This window comes from Chlamydotis macqueenii, chromosome 16 (genome assembly GCF_036417535.1).
Source record: "Chlamydotis macqueenii isolate bChlMac1 chromosome 16, bChlMac1.mat, whole genome shotgun sequence".
NCBI lineage: Eukaryota > Metazoa > Chordata > Aves > Otidiformes > Otididae > Chlamydotis > Chlamydotis macqueenii.
In genome coordinates this window covers 5,565,615-5,585,764 of record NC_141571.1, presented here as the reverse complement: position 1 = coordinate 5,585,764, position 20,150 = coordinate 5,565,615, and the positions used below count along the sequence as shown (strand labels likewise).

At 55.2% G+C, this 20,150-nt stretch overlaps 2 protein-coding genes across 6 annotated transcripts in view; both read right to left on the bottom strand.

Annotated features, from left to right (window-relative positions):
- Window positions 1-8,252, bottom strand: part of PLCG1 (phospholipase C gamma 1) — a 44,359-nt gene extending 36,107 nt beyond the window's left edge. For all 4 annotated transcript variants that reach the window (XM_086760742.1, XM_086760744.1, XM_086760743.1 and 1 more), the window contains exon 1: window positions 8,011-8,252. In XM_086760742.1, the coding sequence (XP_086616868.1) occupies window positions 8,011-8,212 (202 nt within the window). In that variant the 5' untranslated portion in view covers window positions 8,213-8,252. The remainder of the gene's footprint in view (window positions 1-8,010) is intronic.
- Window positions 8,253-13,784: 5,532 nt separating this feature from the next.
- Window positions 13,785-20,150, bottom strand: part of TOP1 (DNA topoisomerase I) — a 67,492-nt gene continuing 61,126 nt past the window's right edge. For both annotated transcript variants that reach the window (XM_086760496.1, XM_086760495.1), the window contains exons 16-21: window positions 19,318-19,386; window positions 18,548-18,662; window positions 17,695-17,822; window positions 16,488-16,582; window positions 15,591-15,740; window positions 13,785-15,200 (exon numbers count right to left, since the gene is read on the bottom strand). In XM_086760496.1, the coding sequence (XP_086616622.1) occupies window positions 15,098-15,200; window positions 15,591-15,740; window positions 16,488-16,582; window positions 17,695-17,822; window positions 18,548-18,662; window positions 19,318-19,386 (660 nt within the window). In that variant the 3' untranslated portion in view covers window positions 13,785-15,097. The remainder of the gene's footprint in view (window positions 15,201-15,590; window positions 15,741-16,487; window positions 16,583-17,694; window positions 17,823-18,547; window positions 18,663-19,317; window positions 19,387-20,150) is intronic.

Below are 20,150 nucleotides of genomic sequence, written 5' to 3'. Positions count from 1 at the left end.
TTTTGGGTGCTCAGGGTGCTCCACATGAGCACAATCGCATGTCCTCTCGCCGTCCGACACAGCAAGGTGTTTGTATGCGATGGGGATGTGTCAAGGTGCCTGGAGATAAGGAGAGCTGGGCCAGGAGGGACCAGCCCGGCACAGCCATCGGGCAGCAGCACACAGCCTTGCCTGCAGTTCCAGTGCTGGGGGATCTTCAGAAAGGCAAAAAATTCTCAGAAATGAGGAAGTTTCTCATTGGAATCAACATCCAAAAGCTTTTTCCATGTAAAACAGCTCTCCGTGTGGCAGGAAAATCCTCAAAACTTAAAGCTTGAAGCCATTTCGAAGGAAAGCTTTCTCCAGCGCTGTGGAGTCCCTTGGGGAATGGCCATTGTCACCGTGTCCCCCTCCCGAGGGCTGTCCCGAGGGCTCTCCCCAGTCCGGGAGACGCCCTCCCACTGCTGCCTGATGCAACACCTCCAGCGGAGAAACCACGCTCGGCGGAACAGATGAGCAAGGACAGCAGAGCCGAGGAAAAGCCGTGAGGTCACCCACCCCCTTGCAGGGCAGGAGGATGAAGGTACCGAAGCCATCTCACAGGTGATCCCACAGGAGAGGGGCGGCCGGAGCAAACGCCACGGCCAAGTCAGCCTCCCAGGTCCGCGTTCGCTGGGACGGTCGCAGGGCTCTGTGAGCATCCCTGGCTGTCAGGTACCAAATCCTGTTCTCTGTACAGCTGCAGGTATCTGCTGAACACACAAACCTTTCTCCTTTTATCCTGCTCCAGACAGGCATCCTTCCAGTGGTTCTATTTCAGCACTGTCTCCCACCACCCGCTCTCCAGGCTTGTTTGGCCGTGGGGAAGAAGGGAGGACGCGGGGATAACTTTTCAAAAGCATTGCAAGGGCTTTTTTAAGACTTGAAAATTTAAGCCCCACTGATTTCTGATTTTTACCGCCCTTAAACCTCAGAGCACACTAGAAAAGAAAAAAAAGTCTTCTCTGACTTCAGACATTTCTTTTGATTGTATAGCAAGGTTTAAACTCTGAGCTGTACGGGGCTTTTGCGATCGACCTCCTCACCGCATGCTGCAAGCTCTTCCTGGACTCCTCGCACCCCTCCTCCATCGCGTGCTTTACAGCAGGTCCCACCAAACCTGCAGCAGTTCAGGAACGGGGACGCAGCGCAAGGGGCTCGCTGCAGCCCCAGCAAGGCCACCCGGCTCCGAGAAGCACCGTCACGCGCCTCTGAGCCCAAAGCACCAGCCCAGCTTTTGGCTGACCTGCTGTTAAGCAGAGCCTAAGGCTGTTGGCCCCTTCACCTAACGAGCGATTGCCCACCAACGGTGTGGTCCTGCTGTGTTTCTAGAGCCACGCAGGGCTGGCAATCGCCGTGCTCGACGGCGGGCTGATCTGGAAGACATCCCACAGCTCCTGCCAGCCAGTTTCATGGCATGGATGAGATGCTCAGCACAAACCATCGACCCCAGTAGGATCCCTCTTTGACAGAGACAGAGGGGACAAACACACCATCACACGTGCTCCACTTCCAGCATCTTCAGGAGTCACTCGTCCACAGGCTGAGCTGCTGCAGGTGGCCAGGGCAGGACAGAAGCAGAAGCTTGTGTGATGTAGCCAAAACCGTAAGGCAGTCTGAACTGAGCGCTGGTACTCACAGAGCTCCCGCTCCATCCCAAGCGTTGGCAAGTTTTACATCCCGGCCAGGCTGCCCATCACGGTGCAGCAGTGTCACTTGGGTCACTTTCCAAGGGAGACAGCAGTCCTGCTGCTCTCTGGAGGAGAAGCTCCCAGCCAAAGAGCAGTGCCCAAGTTCACAGGATCACACAAATTTTTAAAAGGCTGCACCCCTGGGCCAACTCAGTGGTCCAGCCTGCTCTACCACACAAAACACTTGGTGACGGGGACCTTAGCGCTGCTCGGGGACAGGGACTTCAGCACTGACTGCCCCCCAGCCTCCCGCTGAGACTGCAGGCACGCCTCTTCTCCTCCATCTGCAATCTGTAAGATAGGCAGAAGGTCACAGGCCTGCTGGCGCGGGGCCGGGCGATGGGCATCGCTAACAGCCAGCACGCGCTCGGGATGTTCGCAGCGCGCACCACCGCGATTAGATAACGGAGCTGAGCAAACGCCTCGCTGATAAGAGTGACTACCCCCGCCGCGCCGGCAAGGGAGCTGAAACAAAGAGCAGTAAAAGGATTGCAGATTGAGTTGGGTGACTGCTGGCTCAGCTCGGGGATGGAGCACGTTAAACAGCCCTGTACGAAATCGTGCAACAAAACTGCCCCCGGAGATGGGAGGCGACGGCACCAAGCACGTGAGGCGCTCCTCGGTAAAGCCAGATGTTCAGACCCAGCTCACTCGAGATGCTCCTCTCACCACACACATGGTGTCCAGCCAATGTGGCTGCCCGCAGGGAGAGCGCCCAGCCGCGGTGCTTCTGCCCCAAAAAACCCAGAGCGCCCAGGCCCTCAGCGTAGCTGAGAAGCAATCAGTCCGACACTATGCAAAACCTCTCCAGCATGTTTTAATTAGTGAGCTTAAAACCCATAAGCCAATCCCTTCCACGTGGCTGACTGGCAAGCGAAGGAACGGGATGGATGGGCAACGTGGGGGCAGGTACCGCAGCGGAGCACGGCTAACCTCTAGATGATCTCCAGGTCACACAGAAGCTTTTGAGATACCAAGGGAGGAGGCAATTTGTGATGTGCCTACTACTGCACGAGTAGGGATCTTCTAACCGGGTCCTCCTGGAAGACACTACCGAGAAGAGAAAGGAGATGGCAAAGGGATGGACAGCGAGGGAAAGAGGCCGTCGCAGTTTGGAGGTGAAGAGGGAGCAGAGCTCGTTCGCTTTCCCCAGTTTAACACAAATGTCCTAGTGAGCAGGAAGGGGACCGGTAACGGCACAAAAAACCCCTTCACTCGAGAAACTCCCACGGCAGAGCTTCAGCAGGGGAAGCTTAAACCGTTACGAAGGTCACAAGCCACGCTCTCACCTTCCCACACCACCAATTTCTGCAACCCCCTGCTCGAGGCGCCTCGGGGGCGAGCTCACCCCTCCCAGCCCCTGCCTGGCGCGGGGTGCCACATCCTGCAGCCGTGGGGCGGTGGAGCAGGAGGGGGACCCGTCCTGCACCCCAAGAGGATCCCACTCCGAAGTGTGTTCACCCTTGAAAGCCATTCCTGGCTTGCTTGCTTCTCCAGAGCTCCAAGCTCCTCAGCTTCTTCAGATGGCTTAAAAAAAAAAATAATTAAAAAAAAAATAAATTAAAAAAAGCTGTGCCTTGGTGGACTAATGAAAGAGACAGGTAGCTGGAATGACTGAGGTGAGTCCGAGCCACCCCTCAGAGCCACTTTGCGTCACTATTTTACAGTTCCTGTCTTTTCTTTCACACAGGCGACGGCTTTTCTCCACCTCCACGGGACTGGGCTCACTTCACCGAAAGCAAGAATGCAACCAGGGTTTTTTCGAGGTGGGTTTTTCCCCCCTCCTCCTCTCTCCCCTATAAAACAAACATCTGCTCCAAATTTTCAGCTCGCTCTCAGAGCAAACTCTCTGAATTTCCTGACGTGTTTCAAGGCAAACGCATCAATTAGGAGCTGCCCTATAACCCCCCAGCATATGAAGTTATGAATGCAAGACCCTTTTATATTAAAAAAAAGGATTACGTAACGCAGGAAGTTTTAAAAAAAAATGCATAAAAGACAACTGACTCAAGGGATTAGCTCTACTTCACTTTGGAAGACTAACAAAAAGAATAGAAAATTATTAGAGCTCTTCCCATCGTAACAGCCAGGCCCTCGGCAGAGCTCATCAGCAAGAACGCAATGCATTGGTAATCAGAGCTGGCTGAAAGCCTTTTGGGTAAAAACAAATATTAATTGGAAAAAAAAATGACCTTTTTTTGCACAAACCAGGATTGCATTTTGTACGGTTTCAGTTTTGAAAAAGCACAGGAGAAGGAGGCGACCGCTTCTCGAAGCAAAAGGCTTCCTGCACAGGCGGGTCTGCCCCCCGCTCCTCAGCCCGCTCTGCTCCTCGCGAGCCACGGCGCTCTGTGGAGAGCTTAACGACGAGCAGGAGATGGGCCCCTTCCCACAGAAGAGATTCTTCATCTGGGAGCCCGGCCAGCCGGAGCCCATGCTCTGCCCACTGCCGAGTCAGAGCTGCACGCGGCGGCGAGGAGCGGGGGACACGGACGCTGACAGCTAACAGACAAGGTCACGCCAACGTACCAGGACCCCGGCACCTCCCGGCTCACAGGCAGGAAGAAGGCGAGGCTGGGCAGCCTGATGGTGGCCAACGAGGCTGGCTGGTTGCCGGTACATCTACAGTGTATGTGGTGATGCCTCCTGACCCATCAAACACAAGTTGCTCCCCGGCCAGCATCCCTCCGGTCCAATCTCACTGCTGGTAAGAGATGCTGTGCAACACTAAGGGCTTTGTGTCCTCACGTGCCAACAGACCAGCGCAGATCCCACTCGCTCAGGTAAGTAATTTGAAATAAGAGATGTCCCATCACCTCCGAGCACAACCAGTGCGGCCAGTGGAGCTGGCAGCCACGCACCCGTTCCGTCAGGGATGATGCCCTGTCCCTGGAAACATTCCAGGCCAGGTTGGACGGGGCTCTGAGCAACCTGATCTGGTTGGAGATGTCCCTGCTCCTTGCAGGGGGGTCGGACTGGATGGGCTTTAACGGTCCCTTCCAACCCAAACCACTCTGTGATTCTATGACTCTAGGGAGAAGCTGTTGGACCAAGAGCACGGTGCTGCTGGGGTGTCGAAGGCACAGAGGATGGGGGTCTCCCTGGACTTCCCTCCAGGCACGCTCCTCTCCAGTGGCAGGGAGACCTGAAGCCTTCTCCGGCTCTGCTCCCCTCTGGTCAACATGCACCAGAAAGCCAAGCACCACCACCACATAGCTTTTCATGAAGGTCCAGGCAGACAACTGGTTGACTACTGCAGCCACCCAGAGTTCAGAAGAGACCAGAAACACCGACAGAGAAGCACCCACAGATCCTGGGGAGCTCTGAAACGAGCGGCACCACACCAAAGAATGATGACTGTGACGGTGCCCAGGAGCCCTCTCCTCCTGGCACACCACAGCTTTAGCCCACGCGCCTGAGGCCACATGGAGAGGAGCCAACTGACCCTCCGTCCCCTTACCCACTGCCTACCACACAGCAAGAGGCTTCCCGAGCTGCAGCCATGTGGGCTGTGCTCTTCCCAACGAGGTCAGTAATGGAGCCAGGTCCTCCAGCACTGCCCACCCCTCCTTTGGGACAAATACACATCTCATTCCTGCAAAACCCACCAGGTGCAGAGAATGGAGCAAAGATCCTTCACGCTGGGGTGTACATGGAGACGGATACTTCTCCAAGACATGGCCATCTACACAGACATGCCCTGAGTCCAAGACCTCTATATGTGATGTACCGTGGATACCCACCTGTTCTGAAACGGATAAAAACCCGGGATCATTCCTACTCAGACAACTAACTTGTGTCCAGGGGGTTCTGAAGCTCCTTGCTGGTCTCCATATCTCAAGAAACACAAGAACATTCATTCATACTGCATATGCGTATTGCAAGTCAGGGCCAAACCAGGACCACCACGAAAAGCAAATCCCAATCCTCCTGCCAGCCCGAACCTCCCGCTCCCCATGCCAGCATGGCTTGTCTTCATGGGGAGAACCGGGTCAGTCACTGCTCACGGTTAGAACTACCCTGCACCGAAAAAGTGATTCGCTCAGCCCCAGATCTCTTCCCCCTCTGGTTCCCACCATGGCCATGTGAACACTGTGCCAGCAAAGGCGGGTCTTCAAGAAGGGGATGAGCCAGGAGGGGAATACATCAGCGTATCTGCCACGTGAAGTGGGGCTGTCACTCACCTGGGTTTTCCCAGGCATCCTTTTTCCACATCCAGATAAAAAATAGGGAAGTTGGCCAGCAACACCAGGTTTCTGGCCACTGATCGCGTGGCTTTGCCTCGCCTGCCTAGATACACAGTCACTATTTGTGTACACAAGGCGATATTTCCACCTGGAGCTCCCATGCTTCTGTCCAGGAAGCGTTAAAGCAAAAGCTCCGCTTCCCAGCCCCGCGAAGGCAGAAGGGCGAGAGGATGGGTGCTGCTGAGGGTGCTAAATGGCACCAGGGACTGAGAACAGGGTGAGATGCTCGGGAGCAGAGAGGAGGCTGTGGGGAAAGCATCCGGCATCAGAGAGATGGGGCTGAAGATACGGCAGCTCTTCAGGCTAACGTCCTCTCTCTCCAGCACGGCCCACCTTGCCTCCCCGGAGGGTGGCATGCACTGTGGGAACGTCACGCGTGTTGGGAGGCACACACCAGGGAACCCCGAGAACATGGCCACCAGCCGCCCAACTCTCCTGCAGAGCAGCAGAGGAGCCCCAAGTAACTTTCCACTGTGATGTTTAAAGGAAGACGAAGGAAGTGGCTGTCCCATGTTCCCCAGCCCTTCCTTTTCTCTCGCTAGAAACCTGTGGATTTTATTATTTTTTCAATTTGATCATCTTGGTCCCTGGGACACACTCTCTGCTTTTCCAGATCCGCACAGCACAAAAAGCCCTCGCAGCCACATTGTCATCGTTGTTACCACCACAGTTTTGGTACCAAAGTTTAAAGTTCTCCAAATTTCCCCGAAGCCAAGGTCCCGGCCTTGCAAGGACGGCAGCACGTGTTCAGCTCTGCCCCCAGGAACAATTGCCCGCGTTGGACATCGGTGGGACCTCTGTCCCACCATGGGCCACGGACCCACGCGGTCTGTAGATGCTGCCAGAAACCAGTGCAAGCAAATGGGCGCTTTGCCTTAATTTAAGAACAACTTAAACCCAGGACTAACAGAGCACCACTCTCTGCTCTCTCAGAGCTCCCAGAGGCCATGCTGGAAAAGGTGTGGGGGAGCTTCATGTCCCAGTGACGCTAACGGAGCCCAAGGCTCCTTCCAGATCTGCCTGGAGACAGCACCAGGCAGAAGCTAGAGGACTCCAAGGGTCTTAAGGCAAACCAAAGCCCCGAACTGGAAGCACCAGCATTCTGTGGTCCTGCCAGAGATGTGACAATCATCCCCCCTCCTTCCTCCACCTGAGCCCCTGCCCACACTGACAGCACCCAACCTCTCCACCCTGGGCCGGCAGCACTCGCCAGGAGAGACGATGACCCCTCCATGGCTTTGCTACTCCCCAGGACTTCCATCACATCACGTTCGTCCATGTCCCCTCTTCCTCACCTCCAGCCTCGAACAGAGAAACTGTCCTCACGCTGGCGCGGGAAAGGTAATTTAAAAGAAACAGCAGAAATGTAGGAAACCGGCACGGAGGTGAAGTTTCCCAGTGTGGGACCTCCCCGCTCTCACTCCCCGTTCCCACTCATCTTTGCAGTTCCATGCTCCCGTTTCTTACCCATCTCGTCCCCTGCGAGAGGTCCACGCCACGGGTGGGAACCGGGAGCCCACTCAGCCCGTGACGGCACCCACAGCTGTGGAGCAGGTTTGCAGGGTGCACGCCGAGCCCGCTCCACCTGACCCGGAGGCGCGCAGGGGAGACGGGAGGCGGAGGGAATTACGGCGCTTTGGGTTGGTTTTGCTGCTTTTTGCCCTTTCCGTTTCATCTCATCTGTTGCATCCGAGGTGCGGCCCCGACGGGGCTCAGGCCAACCCTGCTTCCTTTCCCGGCTCCCGACGGCGGCCCGGGGCTGTCAGCCAGGGCACCCCGCTTGTCCCGGGTTGGGGGGGGCCGAAAGGGGATGCAGAAAGTTGCGGCAGGCGGCGACGGCAGCAACCGGACCCCTCCTCCGCCGCCCCGCGGGGAGATGCGGGGCACAGAGGGGCCGCGGTTTGGTTTATTTCCCCCCCTCCCCGTTCCTTTCCCAGCCAGCGAACGGCAGCTCACAGCCGGGGCCGCCCCGCACCCACGGCCCCGCGGGATCCGGAGCCTTTTCCTCCCCATCCCGCCCGCCCTTCCCGGCCGCTCCCCCGCCCCGCGCTCACCCGCTCCCTCGATCTTCTCGGACCCGCGGCTCCAGGTGACCTGCCGCGTTTCCAGCTTCACCTGGAAAGTTTTCCGCTCGGGTCGTTGCGACTTTTTGGAGTAGAAGAGGGTCATGACGGTGCCCACCTCCAGGCTGCGGCACAGATGCGCTGCCTCCGCCTCGCTGGGGGCCCCGGGCCCGCCGCCCGGCCCGGCCGCCATCAGCGCCGCGAACAAAGGGGAGCGGGAGCGCCCGCAGCCGCTCAGCGCCGCCGGCTGCGGGGGGGAAGGAGGAGGAGGAGGAGCGAGGAAGGAGGAGGGGAGGGAGGAAGGGGGGGGCGAAGGGGCGGGGCGCGCGGCGCGGATGGGGCCCGCGTGGGGTCCCACGCCCCCTACCCCCCCCCCCCCGCCTGTGGGTGCTGGGGAGGGGGGCGTCCCGCACCTCGCCCCGCTGCCCGCTGTGGGGTCTGGCACGCGTGATGGGGTGGGGGGCATCCCACCCGCGGCTGCGGATACTCCGCGCTCCGCAGGCGTGGCACGCATCGGTACCCCGTCTGCCACGCACCCCACGGCACGGGACACGACACGGCCCTGGCAGCCCACGGCGCATTGTGCGTGGGGTCTTGGGTGTGCAAAAGCACCCCACGGCGTGGCCCGTGTGGGGTCCCAGGGGTGCCGCATCCCTCAGCACTGCGTCCCACAGGCCGTCACCCTGGTGCACAGCCGTGGGGCTGAGGGGCTCAGTCCCCCCCAAGCCTCCCGCCACTGCCCTGTCACCCCTCGTGTCCCCCGTGGGGGCTGTGCGGGGCGAGCGGGCACAAGCAGGGACACCGAGGGGAGCAGGGCATGGGCCAGGCTGGGAGCTGCTCTCCTCTCCCTGCCCTCCCAGGGCCATCCGCAGCCCCGCTGCGCTGGGACAGGCCAAGCGAGGTGGCTTTTCCTGGGGACAGTCCCCTCCGTCTGGCTGCCGCTGGCACACGGCTCCCCGCAAAAGCCAGGCCTGTGGCTGCCACATCTTTGTCCCCACAAATCACAGCCGGACCCACGCTGGGAGGGGAAGCGAGATGGGGTTTGCGGGGCGGCGGACAGCATACCCTTGGCCGGGGGGAGCTGGGGGTCGTGGGAGGCTCTCCAGCCTTGCTCCGGCCACACAAAGCAGGGTTAGCAAGGGGATAAGCGGCTGAATTGGGAAGCGTTTCAGGGTGGTTTGCTCCATTCATGTGGTTTAAGCCTGCAATTTCCCTTTCTGCGCTGCTGGCCTTCCTCCCCATCAGGACACCCCAGGGCGGGCTGCGTGCTCGGGCTGGTGTCCCGGGTCCGGCACAAACACTGAGGTGCAGTGGTGGGTGCATCGCCTGCTGGGGTGGCATCGCCTTCCTGGCCAGGAACCGGCCTGCCTGAGGGCGAGCGCAGCCCCGATATGGGAGAGCAGTGCAGGAATTTCCCACGGGGAGAGCCTGGAGGGGATGTACCCTATACATAAATGCGCAGGTATGTGTATATATGCATGTATGTATACAATACATACACACACACATGTGTTTGCAGGCCCACGGCAAGGCAGCATGCAGCCGAGCAGCCCTTATCTCAGAAACAAAACCTGCCTGTGAAAAACGGCTGGCGTACCACAGCACCCTCAGGGGTGCCAGGACGCTGGGGACCTGCTCGGCTCAGGTGGAGCTGCCCGCACCGTGCTGGTGGGAGCCCTGAGGTGGCCGGTGAACCTGCAGCCACGGCACAGGACCCTCTGCCCCGCTGCCCCCGGGGTGAGCCACTGCCCTGGAGACGTCTCTCCTTGCTTATGTAAGGGCCTGGCTCGGGACTGGCAGGAAGCAGCCGGCTCCCAGTGGTCTTAAAATAGTCGAGCATCATGGGCACACCCTTGTTTTTGAGGGCAAAACCTGAGAAGGGAGTGCGACCATCAAAGAAGCAAAAAAGGTAACTCCCTCACTCCCAAACAGCGCCTGCTTATGCTGATGGAGAGCACGCGTCACGGTGCGTCCCCAGCCCTGGGTGGCCGGCGCGTGGAAGCGGTGGTTTGCAATGAGGTGTCTGCGATGGGTATTTTTCCTTCTCTGAGTCTGACTAAACACTGCTTAGCCTTGCATTAACTCTCCGTGTCCGTGATGCTGCACACCGAGGAATGTCACAGTTTAATTTGACAGCACACGAAACCGCTTTTGCCTGTCTGCTGCCTGCCAGCCTCGTTCACTGGTCCCAGCTCCTGCACCAGCCAGGCTGCGGGCAATTGCCCCCAGCCCCTCAGGGCAGCAGAAACTTCCATTGTGTCCCTGTTATCCTGCCCTGCCCAGGCTTTGGTGCGCAGTGGGTCGGACAATTTTATTTTTGAAGAAATTCCCCGGCTCATGTTCATCATATGGCTGCGGAGGGGGTGGGCTCTCCCCGTCTCCCCTTGCAAACACCCCTGGAGAAGGGGTTTTCCCCTCTGCGCTGGCCCCTGCACCTGCAGATCTCCCCAGCTCCAAAGTGTGGGGTGCCAAGCCCTCCATATCCTGCGGGATTCATGGAACAGTTCCATCCTCTGCCCAGGAACAGGCAGAAGTCTAACAGCTAGGTGACCTCCAGTTTAAGGACAGCCCCCGGCCTTGCTCCAGGGCTGGGGAGCAAAATCCGGGGAAACAAAATCCTGAGGCCACCTCAGGGGTGAGCATGGGGGGTGTCTGCAGCACAGCATCCCTCTGACACCAGTGTCAGAATGGATGCGTCCTTCTCCCACCCCGGGAACCGTACGTCGAGAGGAGGTGCCCGATCCTCATGCGAGTGACGGTACTTGGCATCTTGCAGTCCCTGGGAGAGACGCACCACTCCGGGTTATTTATTATTTCCCATCTGTTCTGCGCTGCCTGGGGTGAGCAAATGAGAAACCAGCCCAGGGGAGTGGAAAAGCTTCCCCTCGGCCCTGCAGCGAGCAGGATCTGGAAAATCCGGAGCGAACGCGGTGCGGAGCTACCTCCCGCCCTGGAGTGGTGTGAGCAGACACAGAGCAGCGCAAGGCGTGTTTTTTTGCCGGGGATGGAGAGCAGACCCGCCTAGGGCGGCAGAGCCGCTGTGGATGCTGGCGCGGTGCCTGCCGCGTGCGCCGTGTGCTCACCGAGGAGCTGGGGCGAAGCCGCACCCGCAGGCAGGGCTGCCTCCCCCCAGCATCATCCTGCCCCTTCCAGGCACTCACTGTGACATCTCTCCGGGTTACGAACCGGCACCTGATGGGAAACCCGCTGCAGCTCCAGATTCCCTGTCCCCGCTCCCTGGTGTACAGAGGGGAGCGCACACTTTTTTAACATCCTGAATTCACCTGGTTTCAATTTCCAAACTGAATCCTGTAAGGGCTCGAGGCGGACGGCGCTGCATCCAGCGGGGTTTGCAGCCTCCCCTTGGCTGTTCCGCCCTGTCCACGGGCTCGCAATGCACAAGAACCAGTTTCAACCTAAATTTTGCCCCTTCTGCTGGTCACGTCACCACTGCCTCGATTTCCCTCGCTGCCAAACACAAGCCCTGTTGCAGGAAAGCCCTACTGAGGTGGCGGCACCAGGGCAAGTGAGGACCAGGCGCTACAGTGGTGGGATGCAAAATGGGATGCGGCACGTTTCTGTGTTTGCACAGTAACGGGGTCTGGGAATTCTCCATTGAAAGTGCGGGATGGGTGGTCCTGACCCTCCTGTGCCACGGGCGAAAACACAGATTAACTCCTCCTCAGCTCCCTGCCTGGGACAGAGCCGGCCATGGAGTGCCCGTGCTGCCAGGCGTTCAGAGGGAGCCGAGCGCCTTTTCAAGGGCTGGTTTTGCACCAACATATTTCTCCCTTCCACTGACCGGGAGACGCACAGCACAGCACACCCCAGCCTGGGCCATCAGCCTGGTCTCACGTCTCCAGACAAGAGCGGGGTCCGAAAACCAGGACCCCCACCCTGGCCGGGGGCATCCCACCACGCCGAGGGAGAGGCAGCACATCCCTCCCCGCTGCCTTCAACCAGGCAGGGGGAGAAGCACATTTCCCTGCTCAGCAGCGTAGGATATGGGAATTTAATTCGGCCAGGTCTGAAGGCTGTATAAACAGAAGGGATATTTCTACCGCCTGCGTTATTCCAGGCACGGGCAGGTCCGGAGCACAATGAGCCCCTTTCCCTCTCCGCTGGCATTTTCTCTGCTGCACCTTGGAAAGGCCCCAGAGAATAAATGGTAACTCCTGCCAAACGGTGAGTATTTGCATCCACAACAAAGCGCCTGAAAATATCGCAGCGGGCAGCAGGAAGCCCTGCTCGGGGCCGGCTGCCCAGAGGCTCCTGCGGCTGGCTGAGCCCGAGCCCGCAGCCACCCCCGCGGGGTCTGGCAGCCCAGCAAGCATCAGGATGCTTGGGAGGTGCTGGACCTCGCCCCAGCTCCCCTCTTCTCCTCCACAGCCTCCTCTGCGTTGCTGGCTGGAGCACTGGGCTGCCATTAACCGGCTTTTGGCCAGAGCGGGGACATGGCTTCCAGGCTCCTGATCACACACTCCAGCCAGGGCACGGAGGATCAGTGCACGGAGGATCAGTGCAGAGAACGCGCCCAGCAGCTACGCGGGGTAAAGGAAAACCAAAACACTCACGATGCCCTTCCTGGTGCACCCAGCTGCAGCACGTCCTGGCTCTCTCACAAAGCAGCCTCTTCCAAGGGAGATGAGCTGAACACCACCCTGCCACAGGGGTACCAGGCCCAAACAAGCACCACCCCACCCCTTCTCCCTGCCAGAGCTCAGCCTGGCTGGGCCCCGCGCTCCTGCTGCCTCAGGTGACTTTCCATATCAACGGCCTCCACTTCCAAGGATGCTTGAGGGGACCCCAAATACACACTCAAAGCCACCTTCCTGATGTTCCCTCTCACTCACAAAGGTAGCCAGTGAGTCCCAGAACTGATCGTTACCCTGCGTCTGCAGCCGCGTCTCAGGGCGAGGGCAGGCTCCGTGCTGTGCAGGCTGCATGTGGACAGCGCTCCAGCAGGGACCAAGCAGTTTCTTATTAAAAAGGAATAAAACCCTTCAGGCAATTCCTGCTGGAGTCGGGAACAGGGACTGGGCAGCTCTGCGCCCAAAAAGCAGGAGGGTCGGGCTGCTGGTATTTAACCGCGTTATTCGAGGCAGTTTCCCCTGGGGGTGCACAAACCAGGACAAACTGCTGTGCAGGGGCACAGCTCAAGGATCTGGGCACCAGGCGAGCAGATGGACCACCTCAAGTCTCAGCATTACTGCCAGCTCATGAGCAAGCAGGAGGATCAGAGGCTGACAGGACAGCTTACTCAGCTCTCGCCTCTAACCAGGGCTCCAGAACACCCCACGCTGCGATGCTGCAGGCCCAACTACTCCACCCACGGTGGGTCTGGCTACGTGACCATACAGACCTACCACAGACCACAGAGCCACCACAACTCAACACCAGCAAGCAGCGATGACAGCTCCTGAAAACATCAGGGCAACGTCAGCAGCTACGCAAAGCACTGGCCCTTCCAAAAGCCAGCCGTGGCCAGGTGCTTCACTTCAGATCCCTGGCATCATCATGAATCCGCATGCTCTCAACTCTTTGCTGATGGAGACACAACTGCTGGGTCAACCCCGGCCCAGCCTGGCCCCTGCCACGGCCTCAACATCCTCTGCACAGCCCTGTTCAAATGAGAAAGGCTCAAACACCTCACTGCGGAGGCTGCGCCTGCAGAAACACCGTGGTGCCAAGCTCACAATCTCCTCCTCAGCCTAGGGGACCTCATGGCCCAGGGCCCGAGGTGAAAGAACACGCAGACACCAACGCTCAGTTAAGTTGTAGGAATTTATTTTAAATAACCTACAGTTGATTAAAAGGGAATTCATGATAAAAATAGAAGATACTTGTTGAGGAAAGGCTGCAGGAAATGGTCTTCGCACACACACTACGCTAACAATGCCTCTAAAACTAATGATTATAGCAAAAAAAGGTTTCACATTAAAATTCTGCTTTTTAATTTTTTAAAATTTTTTTACACAATTACAAAAGAAAAAATAAAAGCCCTAAAATCTTGGTTATTTTCCTTTTTGGACCGATGCTCATTTCCCTCGAAATTTATTGACCTGTGAAACTTCTTTTTACACAATAAAATCTTTCAAGTAAAAGAGGGGCGTGGGGCTTAGAAAAAAAGGGGGAGGGAAAGGTAAAACAGTCTGGCAAACCTAAAAAGTAGATATTCTTGAAGTGTACAGAGTGGGCTCAGAACAAAGGGTGATGAGAATGTCATTTGCTGCCAATTTCACTTGTCCTCAAATTCCACACGCGCCTCGCCACCACACGGCCCCCCTCTCCCAACCCGCTTCCCCAAATCTACATGATCTTTAAGATCAAGAAGAAAAAGAAAATGGTTTAAATATTTTAAAATAATTAAAAGAAATAAAAATTCACATTTAAAAAAGGAACACTCAAGTCAGGAGGCCGATCTCCCATCACACTTTGCTCTGAACAAATGCGGTGGATATTTGTAGTTCATGTCTCAATGCCATGACTGTTTCAAGTGACAAATTAAAAAAGATTTGGGTATTTCCATGACTATAGAGTGACAGCCATAACAGGTGCGTTGGTTTTCTTAAATTTTGTTTATTTGTTAAATTCTGAAACAAGGCAGGAGGGGGAGGGGAAGGGCAGGGGTTAAGGAGTCCATTTTCTATTAAAATATAGAAGTTATTGCAAAACCCTAACTGTAAAAACGCACCAATATAATTGGATTTTGTATACAGTAGCTAAAGATTCCCACGCTCTCAGTGTGATGGTGAATTTGCCTGGCGGAAGGTTGACAAATCCCCCATCCACTTGCCCTGCCTCAAGAGAAAAACCACGCAAACCAGACAGCTAGAATTTGGATCTCTGAAACATTTTTAAATAAGTTGTCCATAGGACAACTGGCTCAGCTCCTTTAGGATATTTCCAGGTTATGCTTTCTGCAAGATGTTGGCTGTGTTATCTGATGCTCACTTGCCCCTTCCCTCCCCCATCCCCAGCATCCAAGGACAAGTAAGGCTCACAGTTTATCAATCTCCCTAAAAACCAGGCTACTCCCCCCCCTTTTTTCCATAAAATTCAGCTCATTAAAAACAAGTTAAAACTCATAGTCTTCCTCTGCCATGTCGATAGCCCAGGCAAATTTCTCTCGTTGGGTTTTGTTATAAATCTTCTCTATAGGAATTCCCCACTTCTTACACCTGCAGAAGAGGAGAGGCTGTTAGAGTCAAGACGTCACAGGCCCTCAACCCCTCGCTGTGCAGAACTACCCTGCTCTGCCCCAGAAGCTCCCTGGCTCTGCTCCTTGACAAGACACACCACCCAGCTCTGCAGGACCAGCCTCCCAGTGTTGGATCCCGCAGGTTCTCCAACCCACCAGCTCCCAGGGCGGTGCTGGCTTTGGCTGGCATGTTACCCTTGGCTCAAGAGACTCTTTTTATACCTTCCTGATTTTAAGATTTAAGGGAAGGCCACAGAGAAAATACATCTCTGCCTGCATAGGGGCACCGCTCTCAGCCACAGCCCTTGTCTGCCAACTGGGGAGACAAGACAGAAGAGAAGGGGTCTGTTCCTTCCAGGCAGATGCTTACCAAGCAACAGAGATCCTAGGATCCAGATAGTTGAGTTTGGAGGTGCCCAAAGCGATCTGCTTGTTCTCCTCCCTATCTGTAGCCTGAACCTCCAGCTTCATCAGTTGCTCCTCAATCCTCTGTACTGCTTTCTTCTTGCTCTCCACTGTCCTGCGGTGGGAAAGAATCAAAGTATTTAATTCTTAATGCCCTGCTAGGCTCGAGATAGCAGCAGTGTGGGAACCCAAAGGGACTCTGCTCAAGGTAAGCAAAGCCACCAGCCACAAAGGGCAGCTGTGTCAGCACAGACGGTGACACAAAACACTCAGCACATGCAATTAAGAACTGACATTTTCAAAGAGGCAGAGCAGATCTTAAGCAGCAGTTTTGTTTTAAAGGGTTGGAAGCAACAGCCTGAACTGTACTAATGCTACACCCACTTTAAAACCAGCCCATCTATCCCTCTGTAACAGTCATGCTGTGATTCTGCTTTCAGAGCTTCCTTAACTCAGCACCCCTGCCACTATTCTGCAGAGCCCACACAGAGTCCGAGTGCATCATCTGCACCATCAGCTTCCAGCAGAGCAGAGCAGAACCCAGGAAAGTGCATGCCCAGCTGTGTAACTCCTGGCTCCCCATAAAGATGGCAACGCTCTGCCCGGTCCTGGGCAGCAGGGTGGTTGAGCACTGGCTCGGGCTCAGCTCGGAGGACTAAGGGACACAGCAGAGACTAATGCTAGCAACCGCATCACCCTACGGTCCTCAACTTGAAGGCCATTTCTTCATGCACAGAATAAAGAGGGGACAAGAAAGCCTGAGGAAATCTCAGATCACAGGCTGAGGAAACAGAAGACAGGGACCAATTTGGAGCTGAGAGTACCGAGGGCATTGCACAGCCTAGTGTAACACCAGCCTTACTTTTTAGACTTCTCATCCCTCCGGACCTTGGCATCAGCTTTGGCGCTTTTCAGTTCTCTCCTGGCATCAGCTAACTGCTCCTTCTTGGCATCGATCTAGGAGAGGCAAAACCAGATGGCAGCACTGTGAACAAGCTGCTAAAAACTGTGGCAGTCACCTGTGGGTGGCACGACCCAGGGAGTGAGTCTGTGACCACGTTTAGAACCTACCAGCGCTCAGACCCACTTCTGCAGAACAATTAGGCCATTGGCCTTTCAGGTTGCTGCAAAGTCTAGCGTGGTGAAATACTCCCCTCAGAAAAGAGGGCCCCACTTGTTTCCAAAGACAAGGTGGCACTGGGAGCTCTCTCACGTAGCTGCAACCAAGCAGGGGAAGGGACTGGCCAACAGCCTCTCAAGGCAGCTTGTCTGCCTCCACTGTATCCTCCCATTACCAATTCTGACGGTAACACGGAAGGATGATTCCTGTTCCCTCAGCAGGAAACTATTCTTGCCCCAAATTCTACAGGCTGAAAGCTGTTAAGGCTTCAGGCAGTTCTTCTCACTAAGTTTAGGATTGAGGGAGATTTAGCGTTTTGCAGCCCCTGTTCAACATTCCCCTTAGACATCCCCCAAGCTCTAAGATCTAGGGTGACAGCAGCCATGTTAGGGGTTATGAAGCAGGGGACACCGCAGTGCCAAACTAGAAGTTCTTATTGTGAAGGTTATTCTAAAGCCAGACCAGGAACAGACCTAATCCCTTTGGACCTCATAGCCTTCACCAGAAACAATCTGCACAGAAAGAGGTCAAGTCAGAGGGGCATAATGTACCATGTACACAGCCTGCACTGACAGTGGCCTGGGATTCACCAGTGGATGCCCACTCTGGGTTCTTTAGGGGACAAAAATCAGAGCTAGAGACTGCTGCTCTGAACTTTCAGTGGCAGCAGAACACATAGCTATAGCCTGAAGGGAGACAAAAAGGGTCTGGTCTTGGTCTTTACAAGTAAAAGATGACTCAGGCTGAAAGGTGTCCTTTTCAGCTCACTACTCTGCTTCCGGAGTCCTGCTCTCCATGCAGGCCCATCTCGGATGTAGCACTAACCAACTCCTGACAGGGAAAAGCACGCTCAGCTTCCATTTCACCCCAGGTGAAAGGAAACGCGACTCCTGAGATGCAGCACATGGAGGCCTGGCCCAAACCAAGAGGTGGGCAAGGGTGGAGGTACCTTGCTCTGCAGGTTCATCATGGACTTCTCGAAGGTCTTCGGTGGAGCCCTCTGGTGGTTACACAAAATGGCAACCGCTCTGTTGGCACGGTTATAGGAAAGGATCTTCGCTGGGATGTTGTCATCCGCTGCAAAGTACAAGCAAGTGGTGAACAGGTGGGTTCTCCAGGGTGTGCAGCCCCAGCCAGCGTTCCCATTGACTCTAAGTTTACAGTCACTGAAGAACTGATCTTCCCCTCCCGCGGGGCAGCCTCAGCACTGCACTCTAATTAGCCCTAAGAGCCTGACCACTTCCACCCTGGGCTCTGACTCCTTCTGGGACACTTTCTTGATAGCAACAAAGGCACCACTTGCCACTCAAGAGGGGGAAAGCACATTCATGCTCACAGCAGAGGACAGCAGGGCCATACTGCCCAAGACACTGCTGGGCTTCACAGATCCAACGTGCTCAGTTTGTGAATTTGTTAAAGTGCAAGCTACCAGTGCTCGACAGAGAGGTTTTGAGAATGAGCAGCTAAGAATCGTGGGGCTGTTACAGATGCATCTGCCTTGCTGGCCACCTACAGCATTTTAAAATCAACAGAAAGCAAGAGATTTGGTAAAGGACAGACAGACCAGCAGGCACACCTCGGTGTGCTCACAAGTCCACTCTGCCCTGCCCCAGTGCTGGGCTGCTCAGCTACCCCAGAAGATTGCCTGGCAGTAGATTTTTGGTCAGGTCTCAGCTGTATGACATTTACACTGCAATGAGGAAGTGGTGTACAGATACAAGGCTTGTGGTTAAGCCCATGAAGCCAGGTCTGTACTGCACGGTAAGATCTGTTACCCTCAGAGTTTCAAGGACAAGACTTACGATTAGTGAGCTCCTTGAGCTGCTGCTGTAGCGTGATGGAGGCATTGTAAGTACGGAATACCTTGGCTGTCAGTCCCTCCATAAGGTCTTGAAGATGTTTATTTAAGATACTGGTCTAAGGAAGCAGAAAGGAGACGACAGTTAGCACTAGAATTGACCACGGCATTTGTGAAACCTCTGGACACACTGCTGATGAAGACGCACAGCCCACAGCTGAAGCCCAGTGCACTCAGACCTGACCACAATAGAATGGCCGCAACATTACTGAAACCACAGGAAAAGTGAACAAAGAAGGAACAAGCATTAGATTGGTATCAAGTACCACAAGTGGCCAAAAAAAGCATTCTTCAGTGTGGAGGTTGTGGTTCCCAACAGGTAGAAATGTGCCTGTCCCCATCCCAGGGAAGGTGCCTGAACCACTGTGGTGCTCCCAAATGCATCCCCCCAAATGTGCAGATGGGGATGGCATCCAAAAATCTATCACCTCACACAGTCACCTTCTCTAAATTCTGACAAAAACCTCCCCAGGCCAGAGCCAGCCAGGCTCACCAGGACCAAAGCCCATCAACTTCAGGAACCTGCAGGCACATTGGACAACATAGACACTGCACTGAGACAGACTCTCACTGCTTTTAGACCGCTCAGGCCAGCTCTGGAACAGAATTGCTTCCAAAACCATTTCTGGAACAGAGCAGCTGTTATAGCCTGGTGCAGAGTGAGCCTGTTCACGGTGTTCTACCACCATCCCTCCCCCTTAACTACATGCTTACATTGAGGCGGTCAAAGAGGTCATCCTCAGGCTGCTTGTTCTCCATGAACAGCTGAAGATTCTTAAACACCTGCAGGAAAAGAAAATCAGTAACTTCAGGGACACAGACCAGACAGTGCTGGGTAGCAGTAATACGTAAGGAAGCAACACTGCCGGGGAGACACTTAAACAGGGACAATGCTGGATGTTATTTCCCAGCAGGCAAAGATCCATCTCTCAGTACAATGCCTGTGTTGAAGGTCTCTCCTCAGCAACAGGAGTCCTGAGCATTCAATGCCCTTTATACTCATCCTTTAGATCAAGATTGCAGGAGACCTGATTCTGCTCTGGCTTAGCTGCCTAACAGAGAAAAGAGACCCCAAAGCTACTACCCTTATCTCCATCATTACTCCAGCCAAAGAGACCCCTGAGCCATTTCCTATGGAGAGAAGCTACCAAAACCCAGCCCTCTTTGTTAACTGGTTCATATAGTTCTAGCCCAAACATATCTCATTGGGTTAGGGAGAACAATCAAAGCATCTTTTGATTACACAGAGATCACAAATCCCAGCTCTGTGTGCTCCAAATTCCCAATTCCCAGCTTCTCAACAACACACATTCTTCTTCTACAGACATCTAATACACAAAGATTTCTAGCTCTACAATAATCAGTTCCCCATTGTAAGAAGAGACACCAAGAGATACCAACGCCAATAAATTCAAACAGGAAAAACGGCTTCTTCTTTAAACAAGGAACTAAGAATTCCAGCACATGCTCATTTCCATGGCAGTTGTAGTTTGGTTTTTCCCAGTTATTTTGCTTCCCAAGAGGCTAACATTTACTGCACTGTTGTT